Raw genomic sequence first — 15,434 nt, 5'->3', positions numbered from 1 at the left:
AGCACGCACCGGGGCTCCAGAGCGAGGCCGATGGAGCGCAAGAGATAAGCTAAGACAGCACAGGGGTTGCTCAGCGCTGGGTCTCCAGGACGGTGCCAGCGGGCCCACCTCCGGAGCCCCGCCCCGCCCCGCCCCGCCGCCGGCAGGCCCCGCCCCCGGCAGGCCCCGCCCCGCCGCCGGCAGGCCCCGCCCCCGGCGTCTTTCGGCGGAAGTGCCCCCCGGTGGCGGCGCTCGGCCCGGCACTTCCGGCCGGATGATCCGGCCCGGAACGCCTGCGGCCGAGGTGAGTGGGCGCGCCGCGGGCCCTGCGCGCGCTCCCGAGGGCGGGGGACGGCCGGCCCGGGCCGGGAAGCGGGGTCCAGGCCGGGCTCTGCGCGCCGCAGCCCGCCCGAGCTCCTGTCCTCCCCGGGCCTCCGTGTCCGCGCCGTGGAGGGGCCGGGGCCTCCACTCGCCCTTCCCGGCCGCCTGCGCGCGCGGCGACGAGCCGGGCCCCGACCCGGGCGGACCTGCGCGGACGCGGCCCAGCCCGCCGAGAGCCGCATCCCGCGGTGGGGTGGGAGTGCGGGGCGCGCAGTAAACACGTGGGCAAACAGGGCAACGTCAGCTGGTGGGAGGTGCCAAGAGGATGAGGAGCGGGCCCTCGAGGAGGGTTCAGCCGAGCAAAGGTCCGCGCAAAGGTCCGCGGGAGAGGGAACGGCTAGTGCAAAGAAGGACGCGGGCTCGACGGGCCTGGCAAGCGGCCAAGGGCCAGCGTGGCGGGCTCCGGGGCAGTGGCGGGAGAACGAGGTTGCAGACACGGGCAGAGGCCAGATGGTTTAAGGCCTCCTCGCGGGCCTGCTCGGGGCTTGGGATTCGCTCTATGAGGGCGTGGTCTGCTGTCAGTGCGTAAGCCTTCACTCCCGCTGCTGTGTGGACTCCTGGCTGTGTCGGGGAAAAGGACGAAGCAGGGACACCAGTTAGGAGACCGCTGCAGTCCCTAGGTGAGAGATCAGCGTGCCTTAGACTGATGGCCGAGCGCAGGTGAAGACGGGTAGCTGGTCCACAGGGATCTGGGAGGAGGAACTGACAGGATAGGGTTGGAGGAAGGAAGGAAAGAGTGGTCAAGGATGAGTTCATCATTCATTTGGGGACTTAGGCTTAAGTAACCAGGTGTATTGTGCTGGCATTTACTAATAACTTTGGAATAGGTTGGGGGCACCTTCAGTTTGAGGTATCTTGGGTGGAGCTACCAAGGAGACTCTTCGATGTACCAGCCTGGAGCTGGCAGAAAGGGTAGGGCTAATGAAAAGAATTTAGAAATCACTGGAATGTCCATCAGATGGGATGAGATTACTCAGGGGAGAATGAACTTCCACAGGTTGGTTGACAGGAGGAGCCAGCAAAGAAGTCTAGGAGTCCAGAAAAGCAGAAGAAAAAGCAGGAGAGGGGCGCCTGGGTGGCTCAGATGGTTAAGCGTCTGCCTTCAGCTCTGGTCATGATCCCAGGGTCCTGGGATCGAGCCCTGCATCAGGCTCCCTGCTCAGCGGGAGGCCTGCTTCTCCCTCTCCCACTCCCCCCTGCTCATGCGCTCTCTCTCTCTCTCTGTATCTCTGTGTCTCGAATGAATAAATAAAATCTTGAAAAAGCAGGGGAGTGTGGTGGGCATCCAAGAGGCTTTAGCAGGAGGAGGAAGTGGTCAGTTTTTAAGGTGCTGATGAAAACTGAGACTTGGTCTTCAGAGGGGCAACAAGGAGGAAGGTGTGGTGACTCAGTGGAGCAGTGGGGACAGGCTGAAGTGAGTCTGGGCTGCAAGAGAGCAAGGATGGTAGTGCTGGGGGCCCTGGGAGAGTTTTGCTCTAAGGGGGCCAGGAGGGGCGTAAGCCCCTGTCACAAGCCACCATCAAGCGCTGTACTGGATGCCATTGACTCCCCTCCCAAGATGCAGATGATTTTATCCTCCTTTACTGGAAACTGAGGTCCAGAGTTCAGGTCATTCGGGGGTCCCAATGTTCACAGAGGAGCCAGGACTGGATCCCAGGTCTTTCTCACTCCAAGCCCACACTTGCACCACTAAACTGCACTGCTCACATTACAGTCACAGAGATTGAGGGGAGCCAGGTGCTCCGGGGGGCTGGGCACCAACTCTACCCTGGTGTGGCTGCCACCCCAGCTAGGCTGCCCCCTGGAGAGTAATGCAGAATATGGAATTCCTTTCTTGGCAGGTGAGATTTGAAAAAGAGCATTTGCCCCTTTAAAAGCCTGGTTTCCCTTATCATAAAAGAAGGGTGGGGACCTTATCAGTTACACATCTCTATTTCCAGTGCTAGGTACACAATGGTGCTTAATAAATGGCCATTGAGTAAATGGCTAGATGATTTCCAAGAGCCTCTCTATCTGAGGACTGATTTTGTGTTTGGGGTTAGGTGACTGAATGACAGTAAGAGAACGAGTGTTGTTAACTTGGAGGCAGTGCTCCCTGTGGGCTGAGGTAGTCATAGGGACTTTCTGGAGGTGGGGGACCTGGACTGGCTGAAGAAAGGGTGGGATTTGAACAGGAGGTGGGGAGTGGGGGTTGGCACAGATTGCCCTGTTGGAGCAGGAACTGCACCAAAAGCAGAAGATGTGAGAAGTTGACTCACAGAAAGGTACAGACTGCCCTGCCATGGGTGGGAACCCCGGGGAGCAGGTGCTAGAAGGTAGAATGCACTGTGGTTGCCTGTGTGGTGTAAGTAGTCATTCTCAGCAGGGAGCACTTTTGCCCCCCATGACATTTGACCACGTCTGGAGACATTTTTGGTTGTCACAACTTGGGATGAGGAGGAGGGGCTGCTCTAGGCATCTAGTAGGTAGAGACCAGGATCGCTCCTGGACATCTCACAATGCACAAAGAATGATCTGGTCCCAAGTATCAATAATGCCAAGATTGAGAAACCCGGGTATAGGGAAAGAATATGGGTCTTAAGGTCTGTTAGGCATAGATTTGGTGCCCATGTACCCTGCTGTCCAGCTGTGCCGGCAGGAACCTGCGGGAGGAAGGTGCGGGCAGAAGTAGAGGAGACTAACCTGTCCTGTTGTATTGCGGGGGGAGAGGACGGTGGCCTGGAGGGCAGTGGTGGTCAGGAGACGTGACCATATTGGGGATCTTTTTTTAAGACTGAGATGACAATATTTGCTGATTGAAGGTGGGCTGAGGGAGCAAGGACTCAGGATGGGAACAAGATTTCTGGCCTGAGCATCCAGGTGAATGGAGGTGCCCCTGGCTGGGGTGGGAAGAGGGGCAGGTTTGCACAGCTCCTGGGAAACGAGTCAGTGCTGGACAGGCCGGGGGTGAGTGCCTGGCATTAGACATCCAGGCGTGGACAGACGAGTAGGCCACTGGAGATTCTTCTGGAGGTGACGGGGAGATGTCAACGTACTGATAATAAAAGGTTGCTGAGAATAGAATGTCTTCAGTACGTCAGTTCTGGGTACAAGGATGCTAGAAGCCACAGTGAAGCAGCTGGTGTTCCCACCACCCGCGGGACCTCGGGGAACGTGCTGGCCACCGTGCACAGCGCCGTGGCCATGCTGGGCCACTGCTCTAGATGGTGTGGTTTCTCCAGACTCGTTATCAAAAACAGTTACATCAAAAACATGTGCATGGCAAACATACTCTTGGAAATTGTAGTGCATAGGAGAACCATGGAAAAACTGCTCTGTATCACAGAAAAACAGTTGGGTTCTTGGGGCGCCTGGCTGTCTCAGTCAGTAGGGCGTGTGACTCTTGATCTCAGGGGTGTGAGTTCGAGCCCCATGCTGGGGATAGAATTTACTTTATCTATTTATTTTATTTATTTATTTTTTATTTATTTTTTTTTTAAAGATTTTATTTATTTGCGAGAGAGAGAATGAGAGACAGAGAGCATGAGAGGGAGGAGGGTCAGAGGGAGAAGCAGACTCCCTGCTGAGCAGGGAGCCTGATGTGGGACTCGATCCCGGGACTCCGGGATCATGACCTTAGCCGAAGGCAGTTGCTTAACCAACTGAGCCACCCAGGTGCCCCTATCTATTTATTTTTTTAAACATTTTTTTTTCCCTAAAGATTTTATTTATATATTTGACACAGAGAGCGCACAAGCAGGGGGAGCGGCAGGCAGAGGGGGAAGGAGAAGCAGGCTCCCCGCTGAGCAGAGAGCCCAATGCGGGGCTTGATCCCAGGACCCTGGGATCATGACCTGAGCCGAAGGCAGCAGCCTAACCAACTGAGCCACCCAGGCGCCCTAGAATTTACTTAAAAACAAAAAAGCAAAACACAGTTGTGTTTGAGGTTCAGGTAATTATAAGTAAGTCTTATACCTACATGGATTGTCAAGGTTACAAAGGATGCAGAACAGTTCTTAGTTATGTGGACTGTCGCTCTCAGGAACCCCCCCCCCACCATATCACTAAAAGCTAGGAGAGTTCCCCCAAAACACCCCCACAGGTTTCCGAAGTTCCCCTCACGAGAACCTCAGCCCTACCATATCCTTCCAGCAAAGCCTTATGCTAGCTCCCAGTTTGCCTCGGGGGAGGGCGGTGATACCCAGCTTCCAGCATACAGAGGTGAATGAGATGACTCCCTTCAGAAAGGACTGGAGGTGGGGAAAGCAGGGTATGTTGGATCAGATGGTCCTAGGAAGGCTTCCAGGAGGTGGCATTTCAGCAGGTTGGGAATGTCTCAGAGGAGGAGATGGTGACTGAAGGGACACACACATGAAGCAGCAGGTGGGATAGCTGTGGACCTAGGTCAGCCCGGTCTCAAAGCTCGTGTGCTCTGGACCCTCATTAGGGTTGCCTAGATTGATAGGCTGGGAGTGGTTTCATTAGGCAAGACCCTAAAGCAGGCACGGCCTCTATGGGAGTGGTCCCTTAGAGGCTAAGGGCAGGGTAGGTTGGTTTCCTGGTTTCCTGGTCCATTTTTAATGCCTTAAAGATCAGATCAGTGCCCTGAAAACCAAGTGCCCACTCTCTTGCACTGAGTCATCGAACCATACGGACAACTCACAGTGTGCCCAGTGGGCGCAAGGCTACCATGAGGTAGTCCAGGAAGACAGGAGCGCACAGCCTCCCAGGGGACAGACACCACTCAGATGGGCATGCCCTACACAGGTGCACTGAAGGGAAAGTAGGGGAGCTGGGGGAGCACCCAATCAAGGAGGGGTCGTCCCTGAGGAAGCAGCGGTTGAGCTGAAGTTGAGTAACATCAGCTGAGAGAGGACTGGAGGGTAGGCAGCGCGTCTGTTCCTTCAGGCAGTAGGAGAGAGCCTGTGTGTTTGGGGAACTGAGGCAGTGGTGGGGTGGGGACAGAGAGCCCAGAGCTGAGGCTGGAGAGGCCAGCAGGGACAGGTCAGGAAGGCTCTTGGTCTTTATCATAAGTGCGCTGGGAGCCACTGAAGGGCTGACATCTGATCTGACATGATCAGATTTACGATTTTAAAGGGTCACTTTGGCGGCAATTCATAGAGAACAGCTTGAGGCGACAGAGTGGATGTGGCTGGAGCTCTGTGAGCCCATTGCTGGGCCTGCGCCCCTTCCTGCCGCCCCCCACCCCCGGGTCCGCTTTGGTCTGCTCCCTGCGGGCAGGGGTGGGGCGGACCAAGTCGGGCAGCCCTCGCTCTGCCGGGCCGCCCAAGCTTCCTTTCCATTCCTCTAGCCTTGGACCTGGAGACCTGTGAGGCCTGCGTCCACTTAATCATGGAGAGGGTTGCCTCGGGCCACCAGCCCCTCGGGTGAGGCCTCTGCCTGGGGCTCCGTGGATGGTTCCGAATCATGGAGGCGAAGAGGACTCCTCCAGCCAGGAGACCTTGTTGAAAGTCGTGGCCCAGCTCGGCCGGCTCTCCCTGCGGCTGTTTTCGGGAGGGGTGCCTGCCCCCACTGACCCAGAGCGAGGGAGTTGGAGCTTCCCCGGATGGGGAGGTGGGCCCTCGACGTGGCCTATGTGTGGAAGGCAGTGTTGACTCTGGGGCTGGTCCTTCTCTACTACTGCTTCTCCATCGGCATCACCTTCTACAACAAATGGCTGACGAAGGTAATGGCAGGCCTTGCAGTGCAGGGCGCTGGTGAGGAGGGGGCTGCGCCATGGCCCCCGCGTCCCCGAATATTTAGCAGCGGGTGGCACCGGCTTCAACTAATCAGACTGGAAGCCAGTCACACCAGTGATGGGACAGGGCCCTAGAGCCCTGCTGCGCCAGGGGTTCCCCTCAAACGTGTGGATCGAGGGGAAATCGGGAAGGCGGGGAGACACTGAGGATGAGCTGGGGTAACTTGGGATTAAGGCAGCAGCTGTTTACCAACCGGCAGAGAAGGACTTCAGTATTTTCGTGACTGGTTGGGCCACACTGGCCAGCGCTAGCTGTGACCTGGGGGGCGGGGGGCTGGAGCAGGAGGCTGACAGGCCTGTGGAAGCCATGGGGACAGCACCGTGGTCCGACTGAGCCCTGGTCTGCCACCTGCTCTCGGCCTGGTCTCCACAACTGGAACTACGGGGCTCTCACCCCAAGTGACTGCAATGTCGGGGGCGGGGGAAGCCCCCTGGCCGCTGTAGAGCCCTGAGGAAGCACCCAGTTAGCGCCACTGCCTGCAGTGGGGGGTCATGGGGGGCTGTGAACCCGCCCGGTTGTCTCTGCTCTGGGTCCCGTAGAGCTTCCACTTCCCGCTCTTCATGACGATGCTGCACCTGGCCGTGATCTTCCTGTTCTCTGCCCTGTCCAGGGCCCTGGTTCAGTGCTCCAGCCACAGGGCCCGTGTGGTGCTGAGCTGGACGGACTACCTCAGGAGAGTAGCTCCCACAGGTACGTGGCCATGGGGTGGCCGTGGGCGGGGGGGGGGCCTGGAGGGGGGTCACGTGGAAGCCGTGGGCTAAGAACAAGGAGCCTTGGTGGCTTGGAGCAGAGGCCCTCTCCACCCCGCCCCCCCCACTCCTCTCTGCCTGCCTCCCCCCAGCCCTACTGCTGCCTCTTGTGTCCTCCCCGCCCCCCCCCACATACACACAACACGCACGCACGCTCACACGCACCGGGAAGAGCCCCCCATGCAGCACTGGCCTTGACTGGTGCGCCGAGCCCGCGCCTGCTCTCACCTTGCCGCGGCGGGACAGTGGGGGGCACCTCGGGGCACAGAGCAGGGAGCCAGCCCGGGCCCAGCGGGGAGGGCCTCCCAGAGCATGGGCTGCAATGGCCGAGCGTTTAGTGCCTGTGCAGGTCTGCAGGGGGACGGAAAGCATCTCGGGGCCCTGGGAGCTCCGCGCTGGTGAGGAAACGTGGGCAGAGAGGGTGGCAGGGACAGATCCTGGAGGGGGACCAGGTCCTCCACGAGGGGTGCGCCTTCCATCCTGAGGGAGGAGAAGCTGCTCTGAAGAGTTGCTCATGAGGGATGCTGGGACCAGACACATTAATCCTCTTCCTGGGGGACATTCCCAGCACTTACCGATCAGAACGGCCTGAGCCTCTAATGGTGGAGCTGCACCCCCTCCCTTTGTGGGCCAGGAGTTAGCCCTTCAGTTGCTGTGAGTGAAAGGAAGGCCCAAGGGCCCGAGAGAAAGCCGGGTGTCCAGGGCAAAGCAGGGGGCGCTCGGGGGCCTCATGGAAGTGTTTGAACACCTGGCCCGCCCGGTGGGCGCCCCTGTTTCCACAGCCCTGGCGACAGCGCTTGACGTGGGCTTGTCCAACTGGAGCTTCCTCTACATCACCGTCTCGCTGTGAGTACCAGCCCCCCGCCTCCCGCCAGGCTCAGGCTCAGGCTCTGTCTGACCCTGTCCAGGCGCCCCCCGGGCCTGGGGGCCGGCCACGCCACCACTCTCTGGGAGTGGCGCCTGCTCTCAGCTCCGCCCTGACAGCCAGCAGCGCTCTGGGAAGTTGACGGGCTCTGAGGGGTGCTGTGCCTGCCTTCCCTGGGGGCCTGGGGGAGCCAGGCGCTCGGCAGAATGGTGCCAGTCATGCCGGGGAGGAAGGGCACTGACCTGCACAGAGAGGCAGGTGTAACAGCTGTTTCTCATCTCTGGCCTTGTACTTCAGGGTACACAATCCCTGCCTTCTCTTTTCCCCCTTCCCTCCTTCCTTCCTGATCCTGGTCTCCACGGAGGAGCAGATAAGTAAGAGGACTCACTGAGCCCAGGGTTCACCTGCAGCCTCTTCTCTCTGGCGATAGTCAGAGGCCCCTTCGTCAGAGGTTTCTTCCAATTAAAGGTCACATACTAGCCCAGATGACTCAGGCCGCCTTCCTTTGGTCTTTTGTACCCTGATTGCCCAGCTGCCCTGAGCAGAGCCGGTTGCCCTCAGGGAAGTCAGAGGTCCCCACAGCCTCCCACCCTTTCCAGCACAGTCAGTGGGCTCCTCTCCCGGTGGTGGGTCTGAGCCCTGGGCCCCGGCGCTGCATCGTGGCTAATTTGTCCTTGCAGGTACACAATGACCAAGTCTTCCGCTGTCCTCTTCATCTTGATCTTCTCCCTGATCTTCAAGCTGGAGGAGCTGGTGAGGCCCCAGCTCCCCTGGTCCCTCCTATCCCTGCAGATGCTAAGACTAAAAAGGGTGTCTGAGCAGTGGCTTGTCACTGTGTGTGACAGAGGAGATGAGCCCAGCCCAGGTGGCGGTAACTCCTGTCGCTGAGGAAGGACCTAGGACAGGCCACTGCTGAGAATACTTAGCAACTGGCGTGGCAGGTGTAATGACCAAAAGAATGACAGAAAGAGAAAGGGTTCAAGGATAGGGACCAGATGCAGCCAGGTCCTGGAGGCAGTCGCCCTTTATTTGCGAGGTCCAGGGTACTAGGGGACCTCCCGGGGGCCTAGAACAGCTGTAGGAAAGCACATCAGAAGGTTAGCTCAAGGAGGGATGCTGGGTACATGTCCACTGAATGTCAGCCCTGCCTACATTGGTGGGAAGGAGCTGGCCGGGACCCCCAAGGTCACAGGGAAGAAGGGTTTCTTGCCCCAGAGTCAGCCAACACAGCTCCTGAGCCCAAACTCCAGGGTTGAGCAACTCAGGACCCTGCAGTCAGTGGCCCCTGCTCACCACCCTGATAGCGTGCGGCCCTGGTCCTGGTGGTCCTCCTCATCGCCGGGGGCCTCTTCATGTTCACCTACAAGTCCACGCAATTCAACGTGGAGGGCTTTGCCTTGGTGCTGGGGGCCTCATTCATCGGTGGCATTCGCTGGACCCTCACCCAGATGCTCCTGCAGAAGGCGGAACTTGGTGAGAGAGGGCCCCGGGCACCAGGCAGGGTGGAGGCAGGCTGAGCCTGATGACTCACCCCCCGCCCTCGTTTGCAGGGCTCCAGAACCCCATCGACACCATGTTCCACCTGCAGCCACTCATGTTTCTGGGGCTCTTCCCTCTCTTCGCCATCTTTGAAGGTACGTTGGGTCGTCCATCTTGGGGGCACCTCACTACAACAGATCCCCCTTCCTTGCTCGGAGCCCACCTCCGTGGTAGCTGCAGAGGTTATAGAGATCAAAGATTCGGTCTATCCATTGGCAGAGCCTGGTCTAAGGGCTGGACAGACGTTAAAGCAGGTGGCTGGCATCCAGCCTGATAAATGCTTACGCAGAAAGTGTATGTAAAAGACAACAGCCGATCATGACAGTGGATGTGTACAGCCTGGGAGCTATGCCAGGGCTCTTCTGACCTTTTTTTTTTTTTAAGATTGATTGATTGATTTATTAGAGAACATGAGCGGGGGGAAGAGCAGAGGGAGAGGGAGAAGCAGGCTCCTTGCTGAACAGGGAGCCCGACGCGGGGCTCGATCCCGGGTCTCCAAGGTCATGACCTGAACTGAAGGCAGATGCTTAACCGACTGAGCCCCCCAGGTTCCCCTGTTCTGATCATTTTAAACATACTAATTCTTATACTCCCCCAAACCCCATGTGGCAGTACCAGCATTATTTCCATCCTGCAGGTCAAAGAAATAAGTGGAGAGAAGTAAAGATAACCTTGCCCAACGAGCCAGGGTTTGGTTCCAGCAGCTGGTTCCTGAGTCCTTCCTCTTAACCGTGATGTGTTCTGTCTCTTAGAAGGAGCAGAGGGCCAGGAATTCTTTCAGGATGCTAGGGTGGAAAGCCAAGTCAAAAAGACTTCCCAGGCCATGCATTTTGGAGGCTGGGGGAGGCTTTGCTGGGCTAACGGGCACAGGGCATAGCAGGAAAGCATCAGTAGGTTCCGAGGGTGGAAGTGTGTGGGATGGTCTGTGTGGCCCTGGCCGTGGCGCAGTGGCTGGGTAGGGGGGACCCCCCCACCCACCATCACCTCCCAGAGAAGAGGAGAGGCAGGGAGTACTGTCCAGGCTGCAAGTGCATGCCTCCTTCCTTCCTTCCTCCCTCCCGGGTTTCGAGATTAGTCTCTGTCCCTGTTTATCCTTCTTCCCTGAGTCCCTTCCTTCTGTCCTCGGCGTCATTACAGAGAATTCTGTCCCACATCCATTTAAGTTTCAAGCCGTGAAGCGTCTCGAACCTCCCTGAGAAAATGATTCTGCAGCCCCCCTTTTTCTTCCAGTTAACATCTCCCCGCCCCACCCTCGCCTTCTGCCCCCTCCCGTCCTGGCCACGGACACCCTTCCCCATCCCTGCACACCCTCAGCCAAAAGCCCTGGTCGTCGTCACTTAGTAAAGCTGTATGGATTTAGCTCCTTTAATCTTTTCTGGTAAATTAATCCCCCAAGCGCCTTCATTACTTATGTTGCTCTTTCCCGAATTCCCTTCAATTTGCTGACGCCTTTGCAGTACGGCTGAGCCCAGCACCAGACAAGATGTCTTACATCGGGAGGCTGTTTGTCCGGGAGGGCCTGTCACTCTGCATTTCTCTGGTGCTTCCCTCCAAAACCTCAGCGAGCCCGGCCCGCCTCCAGTTCCCACAGGTGTCACCGCTGTGCTTTGCGCGGGGCCTTTCCTGCGCACAGCCACGGAGTCACTCTGAGGGACGGTATGGGAGCACCAGGAATCCTCTAGAAGTCATGCCAGACTCGGTGTGTGGGTGCCCGTAGGGGTGTCTCGAGAACAAGGCTTTGTCCTATATTTGTGTGTGGGCGTTTACTTTTTGGGAATTGTTCCCCACATTATACTGTCTGTCTGAGGAACGCAGGTCTAGTCGAAATGCTCTCACTGGGGGAGCGGGTCCCGAGAGGGGGCACGTCTCAGCCTCGTCCCACAGCTGTGTGATGGCAAGAGCCGGCTTAAAGTGGAGAAGGTTTGGGAGGATAAAATGAGGCCCTGTTGATAGGTGGCCCCCCTGACATTGAGAGCGAGGGCTCGCCCTGGGGTCCGGGGCGCTGATACTCATCACTCATCACCCAATGGGCTGCCCCGCCTCTCTTTGGCCCACTACTTACCACAGCTGCAGAGGCCACGTGAAGTCACGCTCCTTCCCAAAGACAGGTCAGTACCGTGGGAGGACAGAGGCTTCTGTCCGATTTTCTGTGCGGTGCCAGGCCCTCCACCCTAGCCCGCAGGCTCTCAGGGAGGCCCTCGCTGCTTCCCCAGGTCCCCAGGTGTCAGGCCGTCCGCACAGCGTTCTCTTCCACCTGCCATCCCCCTCCTCGGGGCCACAGTGAGTGCACAGGTGTGCGGGGGCCGTGACTGCCCCATGCTGGGTCTCCTGCTCCCTGGGGACACCAGCACGTGGCCTCCCACTCTCTCCCTCTGCTTTCAGGTCTCCATTTGTCCACGTCTGAGAAGATCTTCCGTTTCCAGGACACCGGGCTGCTCCTGGGGGTACTAGGGAGCCTCTTCCTTGGAGGGATCCTCGCCTTCGGTCTGGGCTTCTCTGAGTTCCTCCTGGTCTCCAGAACCTCCAGCCTCACTCTCTCCATTGCTGGCATTTTTAAGGTACAGACTTGGGGGTGGTTCCAGTCCTGTCTTACAGCGCGGCCCCCAAGCTCAGTAGCAGCTTCTGTCCCAGCTCCCACGCCCCAGACCCCAGAGAAGAGACAGAAGTGCCTGGTTAGGGTGCTGTGTGCCGTGCTCTTGTCTGAGACTCCCTGTCATCGGGGCTGCAGCCCTGGGCGGTGGAGGCGGTCCTCCCTGGTTCACAGATGGGTGGCTCCTCCACCAGGACACACAGCCAGCAGGTGGCCGAGCTGGGATTCTGACTCCACTGGGCCTGGGATGCATTCTCTTGTTACCATGAATGCCCACTCTGGTCATTTGGTAGTGGCCTGGAGCCAAGGGTTGAGAAGCCCCGCCCAGGCTCGTGGGGAAAGGGTTCCGTGATTGATTGGCGATGTCTGCCGTGGTTACAGCAAGGGACAGCGCTAGCACGCGTGCCCGGTGTTTGCCTGGTTTGCCTTTACTGCTGCCTGGCATCACACGTGCCTCTACTCCCAGGCTCCCCCCTCCCCTGCCACCCCTCACCCCACCCTGCTCGGGCCCATGGGGGCGGGGTGCAGTTTCTCCTTGACGAGACAGACGCTAATGCCGGAGCAGTGTTGCCTAAACCCAGAATCATGTCTCCCCAAGGGGCTTAGGAAGAGGCGTGAGCTGTGGTTCTCAGAGTGAGTCATCCCACCAGTCCCATCGGCAGCCACCGTGTCTGCAGAACCCCGTGGCCAGTGTGTGTCCGGTGGAGCCCGGGGTGATGCTGCATTCCCCTGTGGCAGCGTTGCGCTCTCCATGTTGGGTGCCTTCTGGAAGCACAGCTCTCCTTCACTCTTCACTCCTGTGGACATGGCTGTGGGCTGGACACTCTGTGCTCCCAGCCCTGGGTCTGCTTTGCCTCTCTTAACACTGACAGGACACTGTGCAGAGCACCTCCCTTGCTGTGTCTTGGTAGCACGAAGGGAGGAAAGCATCGCAGGCAGGCCTGGTCCTCCGAGCTCAGGGAAGGCCTGTTTTTGCCCCGCTGGCCAGCCTGCCCCGGCCCCAGGAGCTCCGGCGGGTCAGGCTCTCCCCTGCCGTTGTGCCCGGTGCCCCTGCCGTCCACCCTCCTTGCGAAGGAGCCCACTCCAACTGATCGCTTCCCCTTCCTGCCTCTCCGCCCTCAGGAAGTCTGCACTCTGCTGTTGGCAGCTCATCTGCTGGGGGATCAGATCAGCCTCCTGAACTGGCTGGGCTTCGCCCTCTGCCTCTCGGGCATATCCCTGCATGTTGCTCTCAAAGCCCTGCACTCCAGAGGTAACCCGGGCCCCTTTCAGAAGCCTCTTTTCTGATGACGCTCCCTGCTCCCCGTGTGACTCGGCCCCTCTGACCTCCGCTCCACCCAGTCCTGGGGCCCCAGCCACCCCGCCAAGAAAGGCAGGTGGCTCTCGGCTTGCCCAGAGCAGTTGCCGCTGGGTGGCTGTCTCCGCAGTTCAGCTGCCTCCGCCTAGGCTGCCCCTGGGCCAGGAAGTCAGCCTCGTGGTTCTGCCACCGCCACTCAGAAGATGGTTGTCTCCAGGGAGGGGGGGAAGGGGGGGGACCTGGGTGACTCAACACGCGCATCGGGGGGCACCAAGAAAGCCATGATCAGGTCTACAGCCGGTTTTTCTCTCTCCCCAGGTGATGGTGGCCCCAAACCCTTGAAGGGCCTGGGCTCCCACCCTGACCTGGAGCTGTTGCTGCGGAGCGGCCGGCCGGAGGAAGAGAACAATGAGGAGGAGGACTACTTTGGGGCCCAGGGGCAGCAGTGACCAGCCAGGGGACCTGCTGGGAGCCAGGCTGCTCCCAAGCCTCACACCTCACAGCAGCCTGGGGACCCGGGTGGCTCTTCACAACAGCCGGGGAGCAGTGGGCCAGGACTCTCCCGGGCTGGGCCTCGGGGAGCACGGGACCACATGGCAGGGCTTGGTCAGGGAACTGGTCGAACAGAGGGGCGAGCGTCAGACCAGAGCAGGGCCTAAGCCGCGCTGGAGTCACAGCGGGACAAGGGAGCGGGCTGGTCTCAGCTGCTTGCCTGGCTCTGACAGCCCAGGTGGTGATTTCCGGGGGAGAGCAGGTTTCTAAGGGGACCGGGTTTAGACTGCGGAGCGGTTGGGAAGGGTTGATGGAGAGCCTGGAGCCTCATCACCTGGAGCCCATCTTTTCTCAGTACAGGTCTATTTATAGTTTGGAAATAAAGGATTTACGGTCCACTGGCCTAGACTGGCCTAGTGTTGCCTAGAGGGGTGGGGGTGGGAGGGGGCGGTGTGGGCCTTGCTCTCCCGTTCTTCCCCTGCCTGGGACCTTCAGATGACTGGTCAGACTCCAGGCTTCCTGCATCTCTTGTACTCCTCTCGGGGCCCCAGCACACCGACAGGCAGGAAAAAATACGTGCGAAGCACTATTCTGGGGCGGTTAGTGCTTTCACAGCGTGGATTTGAATCCTGACTGTCACTTTGAGCTGTGTGACCTTGAGCAAATTACTTAACCTCTCTGTACCACAGTATTTTTCTCTGTGAAATGGGAATAATTATCTCAGTTGTTCAGATCGAGTCAATATTGATAACAGATTAAATGTTATATATATAAGTGTTTATTTTGCAAATTCTTTCAACAACCATGGAATCAAGACCCTAAACGAGTGCCGGAACTAGGATTCACGGCCAGGTCCGTATGCCACGCGTATGCCCATGGAATGTGGATGGAATGGCTTAGGGGCCTCTGGGACCTGAGCTTTCTGCTCACCTACCTTGGACCAGTCACGCCGCCCCTCTACACTGTAGTCCTTCTAAGACGGGAGGGCTGGGCCCAGATCCTGGCTCTGATTTGCCAGGGTTCTGAAGCCTGGCCGCCGCCCGCCGGCCAGCCCCGCTCCCCCCCCCCCCCCCCCCCCCCCCCCACCCCCGCCAAGTACTTCGAGGCCCAAGCGCCTGTAGGCACCCACGGTAGGTGGCGCCATTGCCGCACGCGGCGCCGCCACTCTCCGAATGCAGGCTGGGGTCCTCGGAAGGGGACAGTGGTGTCTCCGGGTGGGCACCAGGATGGGGCTTGGTGTGACTTTTGCTCTAATCACATCGGAGCCACAAAAGCTCACTCTGTTAAGCCTAGGAAAACAGTTCCACTTTAGAAGCAGGTCAGCAAACTTTTTCTGTAAAGGGCCAGATAGTCCGTGTGGCAGCTCCTCGCATCTACTGTCCCCCTCCCGGCAGGACGGCGGACAGACACAGACACAAGAGGGTGTGGCTCTGTTCCAGGGACACCTTACTTCCAGAACCAGGACTCTGCTGCCGGCTCTAGTTTGCCAACCCCTGCTGTAGAAGAGCCCTTAAGAATGATGGAGACCCGCAGTCTTCCAGCGAGGGAAACTGAGGCCCAGGAGAGGGGCAGTGACTAGCCTGAGGTCCTCAGAGCCTCCGGGCTCTGGAGGAATTAGGATGAGATCTGCGTCCAGCTCCGCAGTCACAGTGCAGACAGACTTGCCCCTGGGAACGGAGGTACCGCTCCAAGGGCTCCCCGGAGCTGGGGGCTCCTCTGTGTCGTCACCTCTGCCCCCCTCCCGGATTCTGCAAGCGCAGAGGCCCGGGTTAGAGGCAGCTCACACTGCACACCGGATGGGATG

The 15,434-nt window shown here is 58.9% G+C and overlaps 1 protein-coding gene across 2 annotated transcripts; it reads left to right on the top strand.

Annotated features, from left to right (window-relative positions):
• The first annotated feature begins 196 nt into the window (after window positions 1–196).
• On the top strand, window positions 197–14,404 carry SLC35C2 (solute carrier family 35 member C2). Of its 2 annotated transcripts, none has more exons than XM_035006456.1 (10): window positions 197–283; window positions 5,651–6,025; window positions 6,638–6,788; window positions 7,630–7,693; window positions 8,393–8,465; window positions 9,017–9,185; window positions 9,263–9,346; window positions 11,634–11,809; window positions 12,964–13,093; window positions 13,457–14,404. In XM_035006456.1, exons 2-10 carry the CDS (start codon window positions 5,906–5,908, stop codon window positions 13,585–13,587), a joined length of 1,098 nt encoding a protein of 365 aa, XP_034862347.1. In that variant the 5' UTR covers window positions 197–283; window positions 5,651–5,905; the 3' UTR covers window positions 13,588–14,404. The 2 variants fall into 2 exon arrangements, with proteins under 2 accessions (XP_034862347.1, XP_034862348.1); XM_035006457.1 differs by lacking the exon at window positions 197–283 and adding an exon at window positions 683–980.
• The last annotated feature ends 1,030 nt before the right edge of the window (window positions 14,405–15,434 follow it).

Source organism: Mirounga leonina, unplaced genomic scaffold (genome assembly GCF_011800145.1).
Source record: "Mirounga leonina isolate KUSES-001 unplaced genomic scaffold, KU_Mleo_1.0 Mir_150, whole genome shotgun sequence".
Lineage (NCBI taxonomy): Eukaryota > Metazoa > Chordata > Mammalia > Carnivora > Phocidae > Mirounga > Mirounga leonina.
The sequence above is the reverse complement of the archived record's forward strand: the minus strand, read 5'-3'. Positions and strand labels throughout refer to the sequence as shown.